General features: G+C 47.9%; 1 protein-coding gene across 4 annotated transcripts in view; it reads left to right on the forward strand.

Annotated features, from left to right (window-relative positions):
• The window catches only part of LOC143666991 (zinc finger and SCAN domain-containing protein 25-like), a 36,599-nt gene that overhangs the window by 3,672 nt on the left and 14,640 nt on the right, over window positions 1-18,287 (forward strand). For 3 of the 4 annotated variants that reach the window (XM_077140688.1, XM_077140690.1, XM_077140689.1), the window contains 4 exons: window positions 62-263; window positions 888-979; window positions 2,321-2,447; window positions 5,613-11,139. In XM_077140688.1, coding sequence (XP_076996803.1) covers window positions 62-263; window positions 888-979; window positions 2,321-2,447; window positions 5,613-6,460 — 1,269 coding nt within the window. In that variant the 3' untranslated portion in view covers window positions 6,461-11,139. Of the gene's footprint in view, window positions 1-61; window positions 264-887; window positions 980-2,320; window positions 2,448-5,612; window positions 11,140-18,287 lie in introns of those variants that run through there. The other variant, XM_077140692.1, reaches the window with a different exon arrangement.

Consider the following 18,287-nt stretch of genomic DNA (forward strand, 5'->3'; position numbering starts at 1 on the left):
AGTTCCCTTTAAAACAGCCTTACCCAGACCTCGTTCTAACAGTGTTGGGAACTGTTCTTAGGTTCCATGCCATGTTCCAGGAGAGCAGGAGGAAACAGCCCTTTGCAGAGGCCCTTGGGAACCAGATGTCCCCCTGGGGCCAGTGGAGGTCAAGCCCGAGTGGGGGATGCCCCAGGGGGAAGGAGTTCAAGGCCTAGACCCAGGCGCTGAGGAGCAGCTCGGTCAGAACCTTGGAGATGGGACGCAGGCCTTCCAGGAGCAGGGTAAGATGCAAACAGTAGGGAAGTGAGAGCACGAGAACCCTGCTTTGCCCTCTGCCACTGGTTTCCCTTTAGAGACCTACCAGTCAATAAGCTAAGTTACTTGAAAGGCATAATTATGAGTTCCTGGCTACTCCCTTCACTTCAGTAGGAACAGATGAAGTAAAATAGCTTTCTGTCCCTTGACTCTGGTTTCTTGAGAGGATATCTAGGATCATGTTCTCTTATCATTTCCCCTCCTCTCCTTCCCTCACATTACTTCTAGAAATCACCAGGAAATATGCTAACCTACGAAGGGATAATTTTAAAAGCAGGCAGACATACCATAACCCTAAGGATAACATGTGACTTTATTTTGATACTGAATCTCAAAAGCCTTCTCCCCAGAGTGTGCCTTGGGAGCATGACTAGTCCTGAAGGGATAGAGATATTGGTTGGGACCATCTTAGCTGAGTGCAGGTTAGGGTACACCCAAACCCCTGGGTATGGCAAAGTATGTACCCAGAGTGATTGCAGGCTTATGCTTCCTTATGGTCCCTGAGATTCTGTGTGTCAGCCAGTGGACACCTTTGAATGAGCTAAATGCAAAACACAACTAATCCTTCACCTGCTTTTTCCCTTGCTCAGCTCTGCCTCTCCTTCAAGCTGGTCCTGGCCTCCCCTCTGTGAACACTAGAGACCAAGAGATGGCAGCTGGGTTCCTTACAGCTGGATCCCAGGTGAGCTGTGAGTCTGCCCTTCCAAAGATCACAATATTGCTTTGAGTGAGGTTCACCTTTCCCAGGATTACTCTGTACAACAAAGCACCAGTCACATGATGGGGTTATTATCCCTTTCTAGTTCTGATGGACACGACAGCTCCATTTTTTCTCTACTTTGCTGTCTCTGGTTGTAAGTTTGCATTGAGCCTTTTGCCTGGACCCTGTGCCATAGGTTGACTCATTGACGTTACTCTTAGTTAACCAAGAGGAGAAAGACTATTGATGATAAGTCCCCAGGTATGATCTCCACTTTGGTGGCTGGTCAGGAGATAAATAACCCTTTTTGGATGTCCTTTTTGAATACTTCTGCTGTGACTCTTCCTCTGGATGTCCCCACCCCACCCCAGCTGGTGTCAGCAGGAAAGCACTGACTCCGGGTTGTTGGCTCCCGGGTACATTGAGCAGGGTGGCCTGTACTCTTGCTTCACCAGGAGTTTCAGCCTTATTAGCCTTTGACTTCCTGCTACAAGTGGGGGTAACTAAAGCAGAGGTGGGCACTCTCTCCACAGGCTAAATCTCTCTCATGGGATGCTGAGTGTGCTACCAAGGAGGAAGGGTAGGTATCTCTACCATAACCCGAGAGCTAGTGCTCACCGATGCCCAGTGGGGCACCTTTCTGAAGGGGCTCAGTCTCAAACTGAAGAGTCCCTTGAAGGAGAACAGGTGCAGTTTAGCAAAAAAAAAAAAAAAAAAAAAAGAAATTAGTCAAATCGAATGTCCTGAAGCAGTATTTGGGCAAAGTTTGATACAGTGTCATTTCCCATTCCTGTTTTCCCCGTACGTGGTTTGGAGGAGATGAAGAATAGCAGTAGTATCAAGCATTTTTAAAATTTGATCAGACCCTCCCCTTCTCCCATAATAGTTCTTATTCATGGTGTTTTGAATAAGAATGCATTTTTTTTTTTAACATGGTGTCTTTCTTAAGGCAGGGCTTGCCCACATCTTTATTTAGCTTGAGGGAAAATCAATTATGTATGACAGAGAAATAGCACCTCCTAGGCTCCACTGAGCTTGAGGACTGAGTGAGGGTGATTAAAAAGTGGAAATTGGGTGCTGTGGTAGTTTGGGTACGAGCTAAGCTGCTGCGGGAAAGAATCAGAAATACGAGGTTCAAATAAGTCTTTTCTCTTGTTAAGCTTTCTAGAGGTATTCTGCTCCCGAGGCCATCCAGGGACCCGGGTTCCTTCTGTCTTCATGTTTTGCTCTTTCCTAGAGTGTTGACCCCTGTGTTCTCCTGCATTTGGACTGGCCCTACTTAGGGCTTATTTCTTTATCCATAGCAATCTCCTTTCATTGCAGGGACTTGGGCCTTTTAAGGACATGGCCCTGGCTTTCCCTGAGGAGGAATGGAGGCACGTGACCCCAGCCCAGATAGACTGCTTCGGTGAATACGTGGAGCCCGAGGGCTGTGGGGCTTCATCTCCAGGTAAGACTGTTTTTTTCACCCCATGGATAAGAAATAAGGGGTTTTAAAAGCTGCAGGTCAGGTTCTTGTCATAGCCCAGAGACTTCAGAACCTGTTATAAGAAAGAAGTAGGTATCAGTAGAGTGAGGCCAGCCTCGGAAACTGTGGGCTCTCTCTCCTTTTAAAAAATTTCAGCAGTGTAATCTTCCTGTCAATATCATCAAGAGCTTAGGGGCCCCAGCACACTCTGGTCAACTTCCAAAGAACACAGTATCTGCATCTCTTTGCTGAGGCTTTTCCACAGCCACTAAGGCTACTAGATTTGCTCAGTTTCTGGAATTAGGCTCTGTCATCCTAAATGGCTTTATAGCATCCCATTTTTGGTTGCCATCCCTTCCCTGTCTCTCTGCCTTATTCCTCTCCTGGTGTTTCTGTACCTCCTAAAATAAACTATTTGAACTTGAAAAAAAAAATTTGCAAGCATTACTTTAGATAAATTAGGCTGGCAGCAGGGTACAAGTCAGGCTGGAGGGTTGGAAGATTGACTTGGTGTTGAGTTGAAGTCATGTGGGCATGACGGGTAAGAGCAGGAAACAGGATGGTGGCAGTGGAGAGGACTTAACCGGAATGTGTTTCCAAGGATTTGGTCACAGACTCATCAAAGGAGAGGAAAGAGAGGTGTCAGAGAGGAGTGTAAGATTCTGGCTAGGGGACTGCAAAAACAACGGTACTACTGACAGAAAGGGAGGGAAATGTTTTCCTAAGGGAGAGAGAGAAAATAAAAGGTTCCATTTGTTGAGTTTGAGATCCAAGCAGAGGGCCCCTGGAAGTAGCTAGAAATCAGCTCCCTGGTCTAAGGGCTAAAATAATGCCACCTACCATTGCATGCCTGCTCTGAGCAAACAGCAATCTACATGAATGTAAAATCCACATTGAAGATGAAGAAACTAAGATTCAGAAAGGTTAATTGGGTTTTCCCTGATCACACACTAGTCTATAGGCAATCTCACACCCCAAACCAGATCTTTGACTGCTGGGTCTATTCTCTTTCCACTAATGCATTTTTCTCCTGGGATCTTTATTTGTGTCCAGATATTTTTTTATTTATTTCCACCCAACTTTATATTTTGAACATTGATTGTAAACATTTTCAAACATACAGAAAAGTTAAAAGACTAATACAGTGAACACACTTATCCCTTTACCTAGGTTCAACAATTGTTAACATTTTGCCATATTTATTTTTCCTGCTAATACGCGCTTCTGAATGATTTCAAACTTGGAAACAGCTTCATTTTTTACCCCTAAATACTTCATGCATCTCTAAAAATGTCATTCTCAGCCTAACCACAGTACCATAATTCTACCTAAGGAAATAAACATGAATTCCATAATGTATAATATCTAGCACATATTTAGATTTCCTCAGGGTCCAGTTAAGGTTCATGTATTACATTTAATTTTAAGTTCACTATTCATAACACCACAGTACTACTCAAATGAACATCAATCAAATTAGTAGCTTTTGATATATTCTTATATCAGTGTAAAATAATAAACTACACACCATATGGATGAATCTTACAGGGATAGTTGTATTGGTTTCCTCGCTGCTAAAGCAAATACCATGCAATGGGTTATCTTAAATAACGGAACTCAGTGGCTCATGGTTTTGAGGCCAGGAGAAGTCCAAATCAAGCATCACGAAACCTATGCTTTCTTCCCAAAAACTGGTGTCCTGGGGCTGACGGCCACCAATCCTTGGTGTGTCAACTTTAAGCTTCTGGCTGCTCCTTCTGCGGCTTTTTCTCACTCTATGACCTTCCCTATAAGGACTTCAGAAGTCAGAGTAAGACCCATTAAAAGATCCTATTTACCGGGGTTCACACCCACAGGAATGGATTAAGAATGTGTTTTTTCTGGGGTATGTAACTCAAAAGCACCACAGTAATGTTGAACAGCAGAAACCAGAAACAATGTATGAATCAGTTACATAAAATTCAAGAATAGGCAAAAGTACTTCCCAGCAATACAAGTCAGGAGAGCATGTCCCCCTTTGGAGCAGGGTGTAGTGACTATTTCTTGAACTAGATGCTGTTTAGGTGGTTGAATTCACTATGAAAATTCTTTGAGCTCTTTCTTTATGTTTTGTACCCTTTTACTTTCATAAAAAGTTTATAAAGCCCAAGAGCAAATGATAAGTGATAGCTGTATACTTCCTATTTTCTTAAATCTGGAAATATATCATATCAGTTTTCTTTTTATCTTGTCTGAGAGAACTGGTCTTGTCTGAAAGTCAGACCTCTCCGCCTTTAAGCACTGCTCATCATTTCTCTTTTTATCCCTCTTGCCTCTGTGCTCCCCAATACCTTTCTCCCCTTCTGTCCTCCCCTTCTTTCTCTTGTTCTTCTATAAACAATTGTTCTGTCAAATTAGAGAGTGCATAAGAGGAGTCAGAGTGGGGACAGAAGGAGTATTTTCAGTGGCATTCACAGTCATTGCAGCCCTAATGTTAATGCAGAGGCAGATGGTGCAGGGACCTTAGCGACATACTGGGTTATTCTTTCATTCAGAGTAGTGAGCATCAGTCCTGAGCCAGTGCCTGCATGAGGCTCCCAGGTTACCCAAGTTAGTAAACGTGGGTTAGCAGAAGGAGCAGTGTGGGTAGGGACAGAGAGTTGAGAAAGCGTATGGAGAATATGGAGAGCTGCAAGTAGTTCATCATTACTGTAATAGATTTATAATCAGTTGGGAAAAGCAGAACATCTAGATGCATATGACTTAGCACTTACAAGGTTGCATTTAAACAAGAGCAAACTAAATAATGTGCTAGTTGGATATTTAAGTGCCATAGGGATTCAGGATAAAAGAATAATCAGAATTACCAGAGGATTTTTCTTGGAGGAAATAATTGAGTTAGATTTTGAAGGAAGCAAAAGTCTGAATTAGTAGGAAGTGAGAAAGCATTAAACTTGGCGGATACTTCTGTAAAACATCTTAGAAATGGAAGGAAGTAAAGGGAAGTCCAGGCTTAGGGTCAGTGAAAGTGAAATGTATCAAGGTCGTTGATCAAAGGAGAAATGAGAAGGAACTATTACTAGGACGCGGTTAGAAGCAGAGTCCTAGCCTAGAGATTTGCTTTCAGAGCAGCTGCAGCTCCAGTCCGAATCTCTTTTCTCCCCATAGGCCTTGGGAGCAAGGAGAAGGGGGTGAAAGCCCAGCAGGAAGACCTTAAAGGGGCACTTGCTGGAATGACGTCAGAGAGGTTTGGGGACGCTGCTCTCCAGAGCCCTGAGCTTGGAAGAACCTGTGAGCAGCAGCCGAGTAGCTCTGTGGGAAACATGCCAGGGCTTCCTCCTCCCCAGCATGGCGTCCTACCCCTGCCTGATGACCTCAAGTCCCACAGCTCCTTCTGGAAGCCTTTCCAGTGTCCTGAGTGTGGGAAAGGCTTCAGTCGGAGTTCGAATCTTGTCAGACACCAGCGAACCCATGAAGAAGAGAAATCCTATGGCTGTGTTGAGTGTGGGAAGGGCTTCACCCTGAGAGAGTACCTCATGAAGCACCAGCGAACTCACTTGGGAAAGAGACCGTATGTGTGTAGCGAGTGCTGGAAAACCTTCAGTCAGAGACACCACCTTGAGGTTCACCAGCGAAGCCACACAGGAGAGAAACCCTACAAGTGCAGCGACTGCTGGAAAAGCTTCAGTCGGCGGCAGCATCTTCAGGTGCATCGGAGAACTCACACGGGGGAGAAACCCTACACCTGCGAGTGTGGCAAGAGCTTCAGCAGGAATGCTAACCTGGCCGTGCACCGGCGAGCGCACACAGGGGAGAAGCCATATGGGTGCCAGGTGTGTGGGAAACGCTTCAGTAAAGGGGAGCGCCTGGTCAGACACCAGAGGATCCACACCGGAGAGAAGCCCTACCACTGTCCTGCCTGCGGGAGAAGCTTCAACCAGAGGTCCATCCTCAATCGGCACCAGAAGACGCAGCATCGCCAGGAGACCCCAGCTGCAGTAAGGGCACCCTGCTGAAATGCCCCCTCCTCCCTCTTTTTTCTTTTTGTTAATGGAAGGTACTGGAGAAGGCAGGACCATCAAGTGGAGGGAAACCTCACTGGAGGAAAGTCATCCGTCCTTCCTCACTGAAGGGCTTGGAAGGGGTTGGGGAAGGAAGGGGTGCAAAGGGCACCTTGACCCATCTTCTTTCCACCCACTCTCCAACAGAGGAAAGGGGCGCGTCCTCATTTATTTAGAGCTTCCGGAGAGCACAGCTTCTCACGGCAAGTGGTGCTAATGGTTTTTCTTACCATCTTTTGGGGCAGCAATTTCTGGAATTTCAGTGTGATGCTCACCTGAGCCTCCTGAGGAACCCTGGTAATAGAGGCAGAATTCTGTCACGTGTTGGCAGCTTGAGCCTCATTTTTCGGAGGGCCGTATTCTGTCTGCAGCGTCATTGGCTTCAGACTCTCTCCCTTTCTCCCACACTCTCTTTTTCTTTAACAAATGTTTATTGAACACCTGCTCTGGGCCAGCACTGGGAGTCTGGTGGGGAATGATACTGACGAGATTTGGTTCCCCCGGAGTGTCTGGCATCACGGTGGCCGTACCCAGGAAGCACGTTGTCACCAGCAGGGTCTGAACTCTTGTGGTGGGGCTGTGCTCACCCGCTCTGCCCTGCTGCAGGCTCTTCGCTGGACCCTTCCCTCCCTGGCTGGGATCTTCGCTCGGGCAGCCTTGTTTATTTAACATTATTTTTAGCTCCCTTTATCCTGAACCATAACACTCTATCCTTGTCTGTAAAATTTCCCTATCCCATTATTCTTGTACTATAGTAACCTGTCAACACAAGTAAATATTTTGCTATTGATCACTGGATGAACATGAGAGTATTTTAAAATTTAAAACACTGAATTTTTAAAAAAGATCTAATCAAGTGAGTCTGAAAGATGAGCGAATGTTAACTTCCCATATTTTATGGCATTTATGGTATATAAAATGCTTTTCTCTGTATTTTCCTTTGCTTCAGCCTATAAATATTTCTCGAGTCCCTCCTCTGTGCCAGGAACTCTTTTAGTGATGTATTGTGTGATGTAACTCACAATGCATCAGTGGAGAAACCAGGGAGAAAAATCCCTGACCTGGAGCGTCCACGTTAGCAGATGCATTCGATCTCCAGAACTACCCGGTAGAACGTGTGGACCCTCCCATGAATCCTCCAGACCTGGGGGCTGAGTTGTAGCCCTAGTCCTGACAACTTCTTGTCCTGAGATGCACTCACCACCTACCTCTTGTTATTCGATAGTCTCTCCTTGGTGCATCTGGACCCTTTATCATCTGAGACACTCGAGGTCCTGGACACCAGCTGGAGATGATGGGGTGGTAGCATCCTGTCTTGCATGAGTGTTTTCCTGTTTTGCAGGAAAAACAAACTGTTTGCAGCCATTAAAAAAGTACATTTCTTAAAAATTGGGAAGATGCAGTATTTGTAGCTGTGTTTAAGCCTTATATTATTTTACCGCCACTTAAAGGGTCTCCCTTTCTGTTTAAAATTTTGGAAAGTGCATATCTAGCATGGACTGTGCCGCAGTGTCATTGTAATGGTGTGCCTTTGGACACCGGCTGCTGAGTACATAATTCTATCTTTCCTTGATGATGTACTATAATTGCACAATGTGGTTTGTCTCATATCTCTTAATATTATATTCTTCTACTGAGATTTTTTTTTTCCATTTCCCATTGTAAGTAAGATAAACAGTAATGACTTTACCGCAGAGTTGTATTACTTGATCTGCTTTGGGACTTCAGATTTCACCACCCATTTCTTGGCAGCAGCCATCACAGTTACTTTGATTTAGCGAATGACCCTTCTGGTCCATCAGCTGCCCCCAGCAGGCTGCAGGAACCAGGGCCTTCCTGCATCTTAGCCATCCACAAAGAGCTTCTGTCACTCCTTGGCGATGCTGAGGTCCTGATGCCAAATCTACTTTGTCCCCACTTCCCAGAGAGGCCAGTCAAGGCCTGCAGCCCCCTGCCAGCCAACCCCCTGGGTTGTATCCCCTAAGCTAGTGGCTCCTGGGCTTCCGCACATAGGGCTGACTTGCTCTGAGCGGGGCCTTCTCTGAGGAGGTCCCTATTCCATAGCTGGGTAGGGAGTGTGGGGCAGGGGGAGTGCTGTGGGCGGGGCGCTGCTCATCAGTGGGCTCCTGGATGGAATAGTAGGTTCTCTTTGGTCCCAAATTTAGCCAAACAGGCCTCTGGATTTTCAGCCAGTTGGGATCTCTTCACAGAAGCTGCAGTCGGGGCCAGGTCTTGCTGTCTTTCCCACTTGGCCTCTTATGTCTGCTTTGAGGCCAAAGTTTAGGAACAATTTCTCAGAAACACCTCAATTAAAAGGGAATTTTTATCCTGGACTTGTGGAAGCCCTATTTTTGGTCGCTATAAAAATGTCAACAACTATTTGTTTAATGTATTTTTCTATTCTTAAATTTTTTTTTAAATAGAAAAATTTCCAACATTATATAAATGAGTCCTTCTGTATTCATCATTGAACTTTATTATAAACTCTTGGCCAATCTTGTTTCATCTCTACCCCACTCCTTCCCTCCTTACCTCTCCTACTGAAGTATTTTTGAAGCAAATCCCAGATATTGTTCACTTATGAACATTTCGGCATATACCTCCATAACGCAAGGACTCTTTAACCACAATACTGTTATATACCTAAAATAATAATTCCTTAATGGCAGAATATCCTATTGATGTTTATTTGAAAATTAATTTTAAAAGATTCTTCAAATTAGGATCCACATAAGATCCATCCATAGTAATTTGTTGCTTTTTCTCACAATCTAGAGTTCCTTTTTTTTTCACTTAAAATTTACTCATGGAAAGAACAGGACTATTTATCCTGTGGAATTTTGCCATTGCCTTCCCAGGACACTGTTTGACATATTTCTCCATCTTCTAAATTAACTAAAGACTCATAGGTCTGGGCCCAAATTTGCATTTTACATGTTGGCAAGAGCACGTTATAGGTGGTGACATGTCTGGTGGTTTCTCTTCATATGATAGGAGCCTGGATCAGCTTATTCCATTAATTCTGTGAATGGTTATTTATTAGCTGGAATACTTCTGTAAGAAATTTCCCCTCATTTACTGTTGGGTTCCTTAGGTACAGTTCATACAGGAAAAGCAGGAGAAATGCTTGATTCTTCTTTCCTTTTGTTTGTCAGTTTTCACAATCATGAGTTGGTTGCTTTGCTTCCTGGAAAGGTGAGCAACGATTATTTTTTTAATCATAATGCACTCATGGATTTAAACATTTGATAACAATCAGTCTGTTGCAGTGACTGTTCTTACTGAAGTGCAAAGCATTTCACTTTTGGCCAGTGGGAGCCTCTTGGAGTTGGTGATTCCTTTTGGCACAACCCTAGTTGTCTTTGATAACTTCTTTGCTTTCTGCTCTGACAAGATGTTCCAGGCTCATTGTGTACATTTCCTGCCCCTTTTCTGAGGGAAAGGGAGTGCTCGCAGTTATACCAGGACAACGGTGTAAACTGGAATTATCCAGGGTGAGCCAGGACAACTGGTGGCCTTGGATGTAGCACTCGGATGTGACTGGGGGTCTGCAATTTTTCAGCCAGCAGTAGTTCTGTGCCCTTCCTGTGCCTGCTATTGTCGCCAGGGGGGCGGGTTCCCCAGTAGGGAAGGGGAAAGGCTGCCGTTCCCTGAGCGATGGCCCAGGAAAGAGAAATCCGTTTTTATCTCCTGCATGGTGGCAGAACCAGGAAGCTTTCTGCCCAAGCTGTCCCCTGGGGAGCTATTTTTATTTTAAAAATTACCCCTCAAAATGACTTGCGTAAAGGCTGATTATTCTCTAATGTGTCTCACCCCGGCCGAGGAACAAGCTGGTTGCAAGTTCCATCCCTCTCCTCCCCGCTATACAAGGTTGACTTTATCCACTTCTGAAAGGAGGGAAATAATTGGCAGGAACATGCTTCTCTCACATTTACTTGCTCTTTTAAATTCTGCCAGGATTTCTGAACCTCAGCACCGGTGACATTTTGGGCCAGATAATTCTTTGTTGTGGGGTCTGTGCATTATAGAATCTTCAGCAGCGTCCCTGGCCTCTACCCACAAGATGCCAGTAGCACCCCTCCCCTCTCCCCAGCTGTGACAACCAAAGATGCTTCCAGCCATTGTCAAATGTCTCCTGGATGGGGGGCTGGGGGTGGGGGGTGGTGGCGTGTGGGGAGAAGGGAATTGACCCAGGCTGAGAACCAGTTTTCTTAGCTAACAGGATAATACCTAAAGCAAGCTAAATGGTTTAGCTACTGAAAGAAAGGATTCAGATTCCAGGGACTAAAGCTGTTTCTTGCTAAGCATAAAACCCCAGCCTAGATCACTTAGGTTAAATATAATATTTCCCAACAGGGACAGAAGCTATTGAAATAGAATCTCAGGATGGGGGCTTGGAAAGCTATACCAAACTGGGGTAGTTGCGGTGTAGGCAGCCAGCTCTAGCACCCTTGTTTGGGAAACCCACTGCATAAGTCCCTCTCTGGGCAAGAACCTGCCACAAAGCCTCTACAGCACAATGAGCTTTTGCTTGGGGGCCAGTTAAACGTTCTATAACTGGTTGTTACAACATTTTTTCCTCCATAATAAGATCTTCAAGGCACACAAACATCTGAATGCATGGAAAGCTTGAATTTTTTTTTTTTTTTTTTTGGTGCATGTATCCAGGTTTAATTCCAAAACTCAGCTTCCTAGCCTGCACAGAGACACAGGTGTTGCAAGTTTTTCATCATTTGATTTCCCACTAAGCAAAGTAATTGTAATATACTGTCACAACATCATCACGCAAAAAAATAAATAAATAAACAAACCACTATAAACACCCGGAATTCCAAAGCGGTCTCCCATCCAAATACTGACCAGGCACTACCCTTTTAGCTTTTGAGATCAACGAGATGGGGAGATTTCAGGGTGCTACGGCATATACCCAAGTTCCCGCTACCGTTATCTCCAAGAGCCTGAGCCCGCGGGGGTTGCGGTGGTGCGTCATCTTGGGACACTCCCTGCAGCCCAGCGCAGCTCGGCCCCGGACGGCCCCACGCTCCCTCCTACCACTCCGGCTCGCGCCCCTTCCCCAACCCTGCACATCCCACATGCCGCTGGCCGCTGCCTGGGTCCTCCCGCATTCCCCAACTCCCTCTTCAAAACCGCCAGCACTCCCCTACCGGCCGGTCGGTCCAGCCTGCCACTGCGCAGCTGCTCTGGAACCTTCCCAAAGGCTGCCTTTTCCTCCCTGGTCCCCTCCGGCCATGGACTGGCAGGAGCGCGCCAGGCGAGGGCAAGGAGGAAGCTTGACTCATGCTTGACTACCCAACACAGGCATGTTTTCTCCTCCTAGCTCGTCGTCTCACCAGTCCCCTACCCTCTGATCCGGGTGTCCTTCCCATCTCGTCCAGCTCCCGCACCCATCCTCTGCTCGCTGCGTGCGTGCCGTTCCTGCTGCTGGAGCACCTGGGCTGGGCGCAGCACCTGTCGGGTGCCAGGCTCCGGCCTCGGACCTCTCATGCGACTCAGCCGGCCACCTAGTCTTGGGGCCTGAAGGTCCCACCTTGCATGCTGCCCCGCATTTAATCAATATACACTCTTTGCTCGGTTTGCTTCGGGTCTGCCTGGCAGTCTCGGCCACCTCGCGGTTCTGGTCCCCTCCGTTTTGGCGGGAAACCACAGCCAGGGCCCTAGATGTGGGTATGCACTTGTGGTGGGGGTGGGGGATGGGTACTGGTGAGGCGGGGGTTGGTGTTGGGGCACTTGGAGTGTGGGGTGGGAGTTTTAGCATTCAGGTGTGTGGTGTTCTGGTGAGTCATGAGTCATGAGGTACACCAGTACATGTAGTGCACTGAAAGAATTTGGCTTGGTTTACTTCCTATTCCTTATCTACCCATCCGTGCACTCCTGAGGGCTCCAGGTTTCCACCTGCAATGGAGCTTATTATGCTGTTTGCACTAAACTGATGGTCTCCTGCTCTCTGCACCTCAACACTGCAACCAGGGCCTCCCCATGCCGTGTAGAAGACCCTCTGGTCACCTACGTACTGAAATCACCATCTCAGTCCCCCTCCCACCCCTTCTCCAGCTGCTCCTCTGAGCAGGGGCTGACTTAACCCGTCTCATTCTGCCATCTTCGCAGAATCTGTCCCTGTGGTTTTAATTAATACCACAGAATTGTACACTTAAAGCAGTTAAAATCGGATATATTGAATGTTTTATATATAAGTAGTATAAAAAATTCATCAAATATAATGAGTAAAGGATCTGAATAGTTGTTTTCACAGGAAGATAAACAAACGAACATTTTCCATATGGAAAATGTTTCACTCCAGCCAACACAACAAGCAAACTCACCGCCCTCCCCCTGCCTCCGTGGCACATGACTCCCAGGGTGTGGACCTTCCTGGCAACCTGGGACAGAAATCCTAGAATGAGCTGAGACTCAGCATCAAGGAATTGAGAAAACCTTCTGGACCAAAAGGGGGAAGAGTGAATTGAAACAAAGTGTCAATGGCTGAGAGATTCCAAACAGAGTTGAGAGGTTATCCTGGAGGTTATTCTTAACGCATTAAGTAGCTATCACCTTGTTATTCAAGATGTAATGGAGAGGCTGCAGGAACTGCCTGAAAATGTAGAGCTGTGTTCCAGTAGCCATTATTTCTTAAAGATGATGTAGCTTTCACAGTGTGACTGTGAAAACCTTGTGTCTGATGCTTCTTTTATCTACCTTATAGACAGACGAGTAAAACATATGGCTTAAAAATAAATAAATAATAGGGGAAACAAAATTTAAAATAAATTTAGTAGATTGAAATGCTGGTAACCAATGAAAGGGAGGAGTAAGGGGTATGGTATGTATGAGTTTTTTTTTTTCCTGTTTTCTTTTTATTTCTTTTTCTGAACTGATGCAAATCTTCTAAGAAATGATCATGATGATGAATACACAACTATATGATGAAAAAAAGAATGTTCATATTGTATGTTGACTGGTTTTATTAATAAAAATTAAAAAAAAAAAAAAGAATCAAGGCTACTGGGACACAGGAGAACCCAGACTTGAGCCTATTAAATTGGACATTCTAGAACATTCCATAATCTCTCTGTTTGCCATTGCACAGTGTTTTGGGCGCTTCTCACTCCCGACCAAATGTGGGTTGTGTTCAGGGCATGTCCTTTACAAGCAGCAGCGATGGTTTTGAACTTAGATACTGCAGATGCCTTAGTGATTGCTTTTTCCAATCTTTTGAATAAACCATGTCAAATGGCGTTTTTTTTTTTTTTTCCCCGAGTGGACCATGGCCTTACGACTTATTTTGTTGCCTGTGAGGTATTCTTGAAGAAAACTTCCCCAAATTATTTTGCTCACTTCAAGAAAAACAACAACTCCAGACATCGACTTGATCTACCTTGTACAGTAAATCTCTGCCCCTCGATCTGGCCCGTCCGTCCAGGGACCTGCGACAGGAAAGAGTTTCTGGTCTGCCGGCCCTGGGGGGTCCTGGGACTGCTCGGGGACTGGGCTAAGGTGGATTTCATCCACATGGGCCGGCCCCGGCTCCGCTCCCATCGCTGCAATCCACGTGCAAAGACGCCGGCAGCCGAGATGGGCAGGGGCTACTTTCCTGTTGGCTTCCCGGCACTGGAGTTGGCCTTAAAGCATCCTGACAGACACAGCCTCTCGCGGACTTGCACACGGGCTCAGCCTCGAGGAGCTCAGCGGGGCGGGGAGCGGGACTGGGGGCTCCCGGCCCTGCGCTGCTTCAGCACAAGCTCATCACGCGGTCCAGCCTGGACGCCAGATCCTGGGAGGTTCCGCCGCGTCCTTCTCGGCCAAGATGCCGGAGAGCTGCTCCTTAGCGGCTCATCTTTACAGATGCGAGGTGAGAAAGAGCCTGGTGATTCTGCTACCGAGCTGAGGCCGCGTCTTCCAAGCCCACCTAGGGAGGTTCGTAGGGAGGACGGGCTGAGGGCGGCCGGCGGCTGTGGGCGCCCGGGACTCCCCGGGAAGCCGCCCGCCCTGGGGCCGACGCCTCGGCGGGATCACCCCGCGAAGCCGGAGCTGCCCGGCGGGCTCCAGGCTCCCCTCCAGACTGCGCCCCTGTTGATGGAGCCGCGGGGAGGGGGCTGTGCTGGCCGGCCCCTGCACGCACCCACGCGACCCTGTGGAGGCTCCAGGCGGAGGCGCAGTCCGGTGGAGGCTTCAAGTGGAGGCGCGGTCCCGTGGGGGCTCCAGGAGGACGCGCGGCCCCATGGAGGCGAGGCTGTTGCAGGCGCGGTCCCGTGCGGGCTCCAGGCGGAGGCGCGGTCCCGTGCGGGAACCAGGCGGGGGCGCGGTCCCGTGGGGGCTCCAGGCGGGGGCGCGGTCCCGTGTGGGATCCAGGCGGAGGCGCGGTCCCGTGCGGGCTCCAGGCGGAGGCGCGGTCCCGTTCGGTCTCCAGGCAGAGGCGCGTTCCCGTGGGAGCTCCAGGCGGAGGCGCGGTCCCGTGTGGGATCCAGGTGGAGGCGCGGTCCCGTGGGGGCTCCAGGAGGACGCGCGGCCCCGTGGAGGCGAGGCTGTTGCAGGCGCGGTCCCGTGCGGGCTCCAGGCGGAGGCGCGGCCCCGTGCCGGCTCCAGGCGGAGGCGCGGCCCCGTGCGGGAACCAGGCGGGGGCGCGGTCCCGTGGGGGCTCCAGGCGGGGGCGCGGTCCCGTGTGGGATCCAGGCGGAGGCGCGGTCCCGTGCGGGCTCCAGGCGGAGGCGCGGTCCCGTTCGGTCTCCAGGCAGAGGCGCGTTCCCGTGGGAGCTCCAGGCGGAGGCGCGGTCCCGTGTGGGATCCAGGTGGAGGCGCGGTCCCGTGCGGGCTCCAGGCGGAGGCGCGGTCCCGTGGGAGCTCCTGGCGGAGGCGCGGCCCCATGGAGGCCCGGCGTGGCGGCTGCCCCTCCACGTGCCGACGACTGTCCCCCTCTTCTTTCCCCCCCGCACACCCGCGGCAGCCTCCCCGCGCCGCGAGCCCCTCCTCGGGCTTCCGGCTTTAGGGAATTGCTCCCCAACCCGCCCTACCTACCGAGGGGTAAAGCACCACGCACCCAATGGGCCCAGCTCGTCGGGATTCCCAACGTCTGAACCTTCAGCCTGTCCCCGTTTGGGCTGATTTTCCTCCCAAGTTCATTAGGAAAATGTCTGCTGTAGCTTCTCCCTGACTGATTTTGACAACTTGGTATTAAGAGCTTTGGCTAACCGCAAAGAAATGACCAGGCTTTTTCCAGAGCAGTCAAAAAGACAGGCGCATGTCTGCGGAAAAGGTCCCCAGGAACCAGGCGTCGCGGTGCCGGCTTTTTGGGGTGTTAGGGGACGCGGGCTGATCGTCCAGGGTGCCCAGGGCAGTGGGGTGGGTACAGCCCTTTGCAGCCACCCCTCGGGGACGTGCTGGCGCCCGGTCTGGTTTCTGATGCTCTGAGAGCGTAGCCCGGAAGGAGGTGGGCTGGGGGTGGGGGCGGCACAGAAAACCTGACTGTGTCTGCCAGACCCTGAAATGACGCTTCCAGGGGCAGTACCAAGTCTGAGAGTCAGGGGTCTTCCTCCCGCCTTCCACCCCAACTCTTTATACTGTCACCAGACAAAGGCTGGGGATTCTTTTTGCTTGATGTGCCCAATAACCAATTCCTGGGGTTTCAAAGAGAGAAAGAATTAATTTTTAGGCATGTGGTGGGAGAGAGAGCAGATGGCCTATAGGGCCCAACATCTGATTCCCTGAACTGCAGTAATTCTGATAGTTTTATTAGAGAGAATGATGGACAGAGTTTGAGATAATGAGCACAGTGGCTTTAGATGATGTAATTGGCGCTGATCTAATTATTGAGCATGACCACAATGATTATATGCTTAGTCACAGGACATAATGTAAGAAAATGACCTTAATGTGATGATGGATGTGGTTTTGAGTACTATAATGAGATACAAGTGGCTTGTAGGTGAAAGCCTAAACTACTGCGCATGTCAGGGGCCCCCTTTGGTTAAATGGGGTCTTGATTTTCAAAATAACTTTGGACTTGGGGTGGGTTAGTTCTGGGCTGACTCAAGACCCTTCATTAATAAAGGTCAGGGGCTGTCTTGAGTGATTCCAAGACTCTAAAGTTGAAGAACCTGATAAATGGGTACAAATGAAGGTTAGTCACTAGGTTTTTACAATCACAGGGGCACAAGATAAAGGCTACAATACAATCACTACAGAGTACAATACGATCACTATCAGAGACCAAGGCAGCTGGGTTACAGTTCTGAGGTTTCAGGCATTTCCCTCTGTCTACTCCAGTATACCAGAAAGCAAAAAAGGGATGTCTACAGGATGATTCAGGAATCAAAATCATCCCTTCAATCCTGATTGCTCGGTTACAGTACCAGGTGTGGTTTCCCCTGGAATATCCTTTCTTTCCTGCCCTGAACTCTCCGGGGAGGCTGCCCAGCATGTCCGCACCACTTCCTGCCTCGCCTTGGACGCAGGCTCGCCTCCTCCTTGGGGAGTCTCTGCTTTCCCTGCAGCTCCAGGCAGCCGTCCAGCTCGGCCCCTCCCTGATGGTCCGGTGGGCTCAGGCGGGAATGGACCACACAGTCCCCACCGCGTGGCCTGCAATTCCTCGTGGATGTACCGAATTTTTTGTTCTATGACGTAGGCTCTCTGTTCTTTAAAGATGTATAGATTTTTTTACTACAATTATCACAGTAATTGATGCAACGAGGGGCTTTGTGCAGTTTGTTCAGAGTGCATTAGTGGGATTTCACATGTATTCACAACTCAGCTCTTAAGGTCGTTAGTCAAACAGTTGACATAAATCTCTCTGATAGCAGCATTTATCACAGAATTTTTTTATATTTTTATTTTTTATGTTTTTTTCTTGCAAACTTGATTCTTTTTTTAATTAAAAAAATTTTTAAATACCACAAAACACCAAACAAACGCAAACATTCTTAACTTTTGATCATTCCATTCTACACATATAATCAGTAATGCACAATATCATCGCATAGCTGCATATCCATCATCATGATCATTTCTTGGAACCCATTTGCATCTAGTCAGAAAAAGAAAAAGACAACAGAAAAAAATTCATACATACCATACCCCTTACCCCTCCCTTTCATTGATCACTAGCATTTCAAACTAAATTTATTTTAACATTTGCTCCCCCTATTATTTATTTTTATTCCATATGTTTTACTCATCTGTTGATAAGGTAGATAAAAGGAGCATCAGACACAAGGTTTTCACAATCACACAGTCACATTGTGAATGCTGTATCATCGTACAATTATCTTCAAGAAATGTGGCTACTGGAACACAGTTCTACATTTTCAGGCAGTTCCCTCCAGCCTCTCCATTACATGTTGACTAACAAGGTGATATCTATTTAATGCATAAGAGTAACCTTCAGGATAACCTCTCGACTCTGTTTGGAATCTCTTAGCCATTGGCACTTTATTTTGTCTCATTTCACTCTTCCCCCTTTTGGTTGAGAAGTTTTTCTCAATCCCTTGATGCTGAGTCTCAGCTCATTCTAGGATTTCTGTCCCACATTGCCAGGAAGGTCCACACCCCTGGGATTCATGTCCCACGTAGACAGGAGAAGGGTGGTGGGTTTGCTTGTTGTGTTGGCTGGAGAAAGAGAGACCGCATCTGAGCAACAAAAGAGGTTCTCTTGGGGGTGACTCTTATGCCTAATTTTAAGTAGGCTTGACCTATCCTTTGTGGGGTTAAGTTTCATATGAAGAAACCTCAAGATTGGGGGCTCAGTCTATAGCTTTGATTGTCCACACTGCTT

This window comes from Tamandua tetradactyla, chromosome 23 (assembly GCF_023851605.1).
Source record: "Tamandua tetradactyla isolate mTamTet1 chromosome 23, mTamTet1.pri, whole genome shotgun sequence".
Taxonomy (NCBI): Eukaryota; Metazoa; Chordata; class Mammalia; order Pilosa; family Myrmecophagidae; genus Tamandua; species Tamandua tetradactyla.